The sequence below is a fragment of the Castanea sativa genome, chromosome 10 (genome assembly GCF_040712315.1).
Source record: "Castanea sativa cultivar Marrone di Chiusa Pesio chromosome 10, ASM4071231v1".
NCBI classification, from domain to species: Eukaryota; Viridiplantae; Streptophyta; class Magnoliopsida; order Fagales; family Fagaceae; genus Castanea; species Castanea sativa.
The window spans coordinates 25,797,095-25,804,577 of NC_134022.1; the positions used below are offsets into that span (position 1 = coordinate 25,797,095).

The 7,483-nt window shown below is 34.0% G+C and overlaps 1 protein-coding gene across 1 annotated transcript; it reads right to left on the reverse strand.

Annotated features, from left to right (window-relative positions):
* Positions 1-1,070: 1,070 nt before the first annotated feature.
* Positions 1,071-7,227, reverse strand: LOC142614283 (caffeoylshikimate esterase). The gene is made up of 8 exons (XM_075786866.1): positions 6,793-7,227; positions 6,542-6,635; positions 6,410-6,442; positions 2,674-2,820; positions 2,464-2,594; positions 1,923-2,060; positions 1,716-1,814; positions 1,071-1,598 (listed from the first exon to the last, which is right to left on the reverse strand). The coding sequence occupies exons 1-8, from the start codon at positions 6,817-6,819 to the stop codon at positions 1,212-1,214; spliced, it is 1,056 nt and encodes a 351-aa protein (XP_075642981.1). The 5' UTR covers positions 6,820-7,227; the 3' UTR covers positions 1,071-1,211.
* Between the last annotated feature and the right edge of the window lie 256 nt (positions 7,228-7,483).

Consider the following 7,483-nt stretch of genomic DNA (forward strand, 5'->3'; position numbering starts at 1 on the left):
TGTATCAATTTTAGTTTCTTGCAAAAGTTGCTAGGGAACGAGCCAGCCCTTTGTAATTCCAAGATAAAACGATCATGTTACTGGCGGGGCATGTTTTAGCCCTTCACCTCAGCCTAATCATCACTGGCAAGAGAAAAGCTAGTAGAAGCATATTTAATGTGAGATATGTCTGGTCGTGACATCTTCTTACTAAAAATTTCAGTTTGCTTTGTTTCTTCTTCCCTCCCTTGGGGCTAATCCCCTTTTGATCACTTAAGTCTTAAGGCTTAAGCCATTATTATTCTTGTACAGATCAACCACAACTCCAATCAATCAAGATGGGTCAGGTCAGATGATTAATTTCAAGAAGTCCTTTGTGATGTTCAATAAGAATGTACGGGATAGGAAAAGGCAATCCGTTTGCAGCTTTCGGAAGCCTAAAACCACCCCCATTTCATTCTAAGTATCTTGGATGACTCTAAGTCGGGAGCGATCCACAAGAAACATTCTTGAGATGGTAGTAGAGAAGATTCAATAGAAAGTTCAGTGATGGAAGCAAAAACTCATCTCAGGCAGTGAGGTCGTTCTCATTAGATTTGTAGTTGTTGCTGCCCTCATCTGCATGATGAACTCTATGAGCCTTCCAAAAATTGTGTACTCCAAGATTGATTCCATCCTCAAAAGGTTTTTCATGAGGAAAGCAAGAAGATATTTAGCCTCTCTATCTTAAACCTTGGGACTCTGTGGGAAAACCTAAAAGTATTAGGAGGATGGGCTTTAGAAGAATGGGAGACATGAACAAGGCTCTCACGGCTAACAGAGAAGGAAAGGGTCGACTCTTTAGTAATAAGGAGGTATGTCAGCCATAAAATTATCTATAATTTGTGAAGAGACATACCGAGTGATAATGTAGAATTACATTAGCCAAATCCTCTAGAAAATATGTCAATACACCTAAATTGGACTATCTTGTTTTAGTTCCACACACGATCCTCCAGCCCAACGTTGATTTACTTCATATATTCTACAACTGTTTAAATGCAACTTACCATTATGATTAGATAAACTTGCTCTAAATGGAATTCGAACGGTTTAGGTCTATCAATAAGAACATTCCTTATTTCATTTCATTTTTGAAATTCACTTCACAATTGGAACAAAATGAAGACCACTAAAGAATAATTACACAACACAAAGGAAGACTAGATGCAGACAAGCAGCCCAAAAGTGTGTTACAGTGATGAGTGATGGAGTGTACGGCGTCCCTTCAATCCACAACAATAGCTGCCTGCTGAAACTGTTCGCTGTGGCTGTGGATTGTTTGTTGTTGCAGATGATGCTGAGGTAGTGCACATCTCAACGCCATTTCTAAATGGGTGCATTGGCTGAACTGTCACAGCATTGCCGACGGTTGTGTGCTTTTCAAGCCAACCTATGATGTCCCTAAAGACAGTATCAACGTTTTCATCGGGCTCTCCAGAGGTTAAACCATGCCACATTTCTGGATACAGTCTTATGGTCTTGTCTGTGCTGCCAGCTCGCTCATACAGTGCCCTACTTACTTCTGGGTCAGTCACTATATCAGCTTCCCCATGTAACACAAAGAATGGTAGTGTCACCTGCACAAAAAACCACCCAAAAGTATTTTACTTTATTGCAAAATAAGACAAAAACCCGTTTCCTTGTCACAAATAGAGTAAAAGTCAACAAATTTTTAAGTTTGAAACAGCAACAACCTCACTTAAACTGTTTTCAAGGCTCATGCTAGTTCTCAGCATTTCTAGTGCTGTTTTAAGCCTAGGCTTGTCTTGGTATATCAAATTGTTGCTCCTTATCTGCGTCCATCATGAAGGAAAGGAAATACACCGTGATTTAACTCTTCAGATAATAGCTCATTTTCTCTAAAACCTACCTTATTCAAAATTGAAAATAATTAACCTTACCTGTTCTCGCTTAACGGGGTCTTTGAACGCTGCATCAATGACATCTTTTGTGGGAACTATCTTCCATTTTGGTATAACGTCTTCTACTCGGGTCAAGATATTCACAATCACTGGGTGTGGCTTCACCTTCTCTGATATCTAACAACATGTAACACCATGGAATATTACACACAGAAAAGAAAGGGAGGACCGCAACTTCTTTTTGGGTAAGGACTAAAACATTCAAAATCAAGTTGAGTTCATATTAATCACGTGGAAATTAGGGAGAAGGTACCATTGCTTAGATGCAATAATTTAGGTTATTCAATTAAATATAACCATGTGGCCGTATTCACCAATGCAACATAGAAACTATAAATATCTCCCAAGAACAATTACTAAGTGGCTTGTCGGTCAATGCAATCATATGAATGAATTTAATTAGAAAACCGTGTTACATACTTTATGAATAGTATGCAACTTCTTCCTCACAACCTTTGGGACCAATAGGTCATGTTGTGAGGTAGCACATACAGCTGCTTCATATAATAATTTTCCGTACCTTACACATGGGTGCAACAAGAATAGCACCATTCCAAAATGTAGGGTCCTTTTTGTGCAATAGTAGGGCCACTGCACCTCCCATGGACTCTCCATACAAGAACCTGCACTTATTCCTGTACTCTTCCTGCACTGAAAAATCATTGTGAATAAATTTTAGAGACTGTGTGTCAGCATTTTTGGTAGCTAAGTTAATAGATTGGATGCATACCGCTAACTGACTTGAAAAAATTATAGCAGTCATTAACAATGTTTTCGAACTTCTTGATGTAACAACGAGAACCTTTAGACCGTCCATGTCCTTCATAATCGATCCCAAATACAGCATATCCTGCACGAGCAAGCCTTACCCCGCATTCTAAAAGAACCGAGATGATCATGTCAATGCTAATAAGCCTTTTAGCACACATTTTCAACTATCTTTACAAAGTGCTAGAATAAAAAATAAAAATAAAAACCCTCTTTATACACTACTACGGGATTAACATAATCTTAAATACTTGATAATACCCTTAGCAAACATAAATTAAATTAATAATATAAAAATGTTTTCTTTTTTCATAACCTATAAAAATGTTTTCTTAGGAACGTGTAGCAGTGTGACAAAAATAAATAACCCAACGATTTTTTTAATTGATAACTTATAAATGTAACTTAAGAGCATTCACATCATGCAAAACTTTCTATACATTTTAGCATACGTTTTCAAAACACCCTACATTAAATTATCTATTTTACTCTACATTTCATTAAAATATTAATTTTTCTTGATTTTTTAAACTTGTTTATCTTTCTTCGTATATAACACCTATTATTCACTCTCTTCCATTACACTCACAATTCGTAAAGAAATAATAAAAAACTAAATGCAAAATGAATAATATTAGGGTAAATGATGCGAGTGAATTTTGGATTTGAATAGTTAAAATGGGTACTTTTTCTATTGTACAAATAGCTTTAATTTATGGGTTTTAAACCAAGTTCCAACCTAATATGGGGTACTTTTTATATTATACAAATAATTTTAATTTATAGGTTTTAAACCAAGTTCCAACCACCTCAACCTCCTCACACCTAAGAAAAGCGCGCAAGCAAACGATTAATTAGCGCCTTCTGTTCGTTTAGATATCTATATTTTTCTTTCTGGTATATATGTTTCTGGTAGAAGCTGAAATGCCCAATTAATATTATCCATTGCAAGTTGCTGCTAAACAACCTAACAAATTCACCAATGACTTTTCGACTCGGAGTCGGAGGTTGACCCACCTTAACGGTACAAAATTTATATTTTGTACCATAGATTTTCATCACCAACATGGATTTTCATGTGCCCATGATTAAGATTAATAGATCGGATTTACGGAATTTAATGACTAATCAATATTGCTTTTCCTTTCTCCAAAAAAAAAAAAAAAATTGCTTTTCTATTTCAAAAAAAAAAGAAGCTTTTCAAGTGCACAACCTTCTGTCGCAGATCTATAATAATCTACGTATAGTCAAAGAGAGGTCTGTCGTAGATCCATAATCTAAGTACAGTCAAAGAGAGCAATTGTTTCTATGACTTTTTGAATAAATATTCGATGTAATTTTAATAGAATAAAATTAGCCAAATTAGTACATAAAAGAACAATTATAGCACATATAACTTTATAACTATTTAATCTACAAATTGTTTAAATTTAATTTTTTAAAAGTATGCACAAAACATAATATTGACTGAATAGTAAATAGTAATTAAATAACATCTTCTTCTTCTTCTTCTTTTTTGAAAAATAATTACAATCTTTCCCCCTAGACCCTGAAGCACTTTATGTATGAAAATATACCAATTTAATTATAAGGCCCTTAGCAAATAAGGTCTCATTAAGATTTTAATAATATTCAATGATGAGATGTTGCGTATATTAATATAATAAAAAAAATTGTTCAATGATGTATTTTTAATACATAGTTACAACAATTCTCTCTCTCTCTCTCTCTCTCTCTCTCTCTCTCTCTCTCTCTCTCTCTCTCTCTCTCTCTCTCTCTCTCTCTCTCTCTCTATATATATATATATATATATATATATATATATATATATATATATATATATTATGATGTGCTAAGCACTTACGACATGTGGAACAAAAGATATGATTATATAAATAAAAAAAAATTAAAAGTGCAAAAAAAGATATGGGAAGACTGCAGAAATGGTTAAATTTTATCGTCAACCATATTTGTCTCTTCTGATTTTCTACAATCATCTTGGGTGCCTAACGTTTCCTTTGTTGGCTGTATTCTGATTTTTCTTATCCCAAAAAAAAAAAAAAAAGTCCTAGCTAAATCTTGAACAGAAAAGTCATATGTTCACATATGATATGAATAAAGGCTACAGATAATTATAATTCCAATATGAATCAATAGAGAATGAAGGTTTGGAGCATTATTTCCACCATCTAATAGTAGCTTTAAATGTGATGAATGTTTTTGATATTGATCTTTGGGTATAGGGTTTAGAAGAGAAGGGTCATGAGTGGTTGTTTTGAAGGGCTAAGTTGATAGAAATCATTAGGTTCAGAGAGAGGCAACCACCCAACCATACACAATCTGAACCCTCTTTCTAAAACTGTTAAGAGTGTGAAGAAGAAGAAGAAGAAGAAGAAGAAGAAAAAAATCAATATCAAAAACCAACAAAAAAAAAAGGAAGAAGTGATGAGTGATTTAAATGTGATAAGATAATTCAGTTTAGTACACCTTTCTCTTTTTCTCACATAAATATAAGTTTTATGTAAGAGATCTATAGATTCTATACGAGTGGTCTATCTTTATTGAGAAAAAGGTGCAGTACAATACACTGAATAATTTCACCTAAAGGTGCAACAAACATTTACTATACAGAAGCAAAAGGCTATGAAAAAGTGGGTAGTGTTTATTGTTTAATTATTAAAAAAAAACTATAATTTTTGTTTTAAAAGTAAGAAAAGGCTTTAAGAACCGTCTACCCATGTCTATCAATAATTCAATATCAAACAGATAATTCGTACGTGAACACTGTACAAATAGAATGCGAGTCTAGCTAGACATCACATTTAAATTAAGAATTCAAGGATTATTAAAGTTGTGTGGAAAACTCTAACAATAACATTATAATAAAAGCCCCGTTTATAATTATAGGTAAGCGAACGAAGTAGCTGATGACCTAGCTAGCTAAGGCAACTTAATTTGGTTCTACGAATTTGGGTGAACAATTTTCTGGCTAAAACTTGGAAACTTACATAATTGGGTTTAGGCGGTTGGAATTTGGATGCTTTGGCAATAATGTCTACAAGGGGTTTGGTGTTGTAGCTTTAATTTGGTCGATTATTTTGTCTTTGAAAAAGATGCAAGCCAGAGAAAATGATAAATTGAGAAGTTGGTATCCACAATTTTTGAATTAAATACAAGCATATGGAAGTTAAATGATACTTTATTTTTTTCCTTACATTTATGGAATTTCAACATAAATTTAATGAGCGAATTTCATTATGAATATAAATATGAAAAAAAGATATATTATTTACCGTGCTTCGAAAAAATTGGTCATAGAATAAAGAAATTAAAACATGGTGAATTTTTTTTTTTTAATATGCAAAATAGAATTCTATTCAAGCCTCCGAAAGACTTGAACTCCAATTTTTTCCCTCACATCCCACAAGTTTTTATACTTGTAAAGTGAACACCGCACTAAAATTGTGCGGTAATATGACCAATTTTTGAATTGTACACTCAGAGTGACTATCGCACCAAAAGTACACGGTGGTGTGGCTAACTTTTGAATGGTAGAAATATTGTTGCAACCATTTAAGTAATGCACACAAAGTCACACAGATGACTGGAATGTTAATAGTAAATAAGCGTAGAAAATTAGAAATAAACAAAGAGGAAAGAGAGTAAAACAAATCAAGCCATTTAAGATTATTTATTACCTCTCATGAAACCACTGCACTCCATGCCATACCCTGCAAATCCCAGAAACCAATATTAATTAATAACTCCCATTCACATGTGTGTGTGTGTCTCTGTGTGTGTGTGAGAGAGAGAGAGAGAGAAGGAGCTACCATGGCAGAGGAAAACAAGAGCCAGTGGAGAAGAAGAAGAAGGCAACCATCTACAAGTAAAGAGCTGCACTCCTCTTGAATTCCTTACGTATTCCTGATATAATATAGTATCACAATCTCAACATCATTACACAAAGACAAAAAACTCAGTAAAGCAAACTGACTAGAAGAAAAAGAACTCACAAATTTACCATACTCTCATATGGTAGACTACCCTTTTTTTTGGCTGAAGAAATATATGAAAGACTTACCTCTTGATATTCAACCTCCATCTTCATGCTAGAGCCAGCAAAACAACACACAGACTATTACACAATCAAAATCAAAATTTTCTTGCTTCCCTTCACAAGCGATGGATCTATATATAATGTCACTTCAAGAAAGACAGTTGTAGAGGAGGTAGATGATTATTTATACTTTGTACAAGAGAAATACTGGTTTGCTTCATAAGAGAGTTCCCCAAATAAGAAAATAGCAAGGGTTGCAAATTTGAGAGAGATAATCATGGTCATGGATCAAAGATGCTCTTTAAGTGGGTTTTGACGTGTTTAAGGAGATTGAAAAGGTCCAAAACTAATGACGTGGCCTTTGAAAGAGCCTAAACCGTATTTCTTGAGACAGCACTTTCTAGATTTGCGGACTAGATGGAGATGCTGCTTGAGCCATCCCAACTTATCTGAACAACCTATCTATTTGAGTCTTCTATCGCAATATTATAGTAGTTTATAACTTTATAGCTGTATTAGTTTGTGACATTTATGATTTATGGTTTTTTTTTTTTTTTTTTGTGTGGTTAAAACCGACTTTTATTAACCACACAGAAACAATAAGTAAAACATGGGTCCTCATAATACAATCCCAAGTTGTCATTAAAAAAAGAAGCAGCAGTACACATAGGTCCACAAGGGGACTTTCCAAAATCACAATATCCTGGCCAGAATC

Coding starts and splice junctions, on each gene's coding strand:
- LOC142614283 (XM_075786866.1), bottom strand. CDS start 6,819: ATGAAGATGGAGGTTGAATATCAAGAG. Junction 2,595..2,673: donor TTTTTTCAAGTCAGTTAGCG/GTATGCATCCAA, acceptor ATGATTTTTCAG/TGCAGGAAGAGTACAGGAAT. Junction 1,815..1,922: donor ACCCCGTTAAGCGAGAACAG/GTAAGGTTAATT, acceptor TGATGGACGCAG/ATAAGGAGCAACAATTTGAT.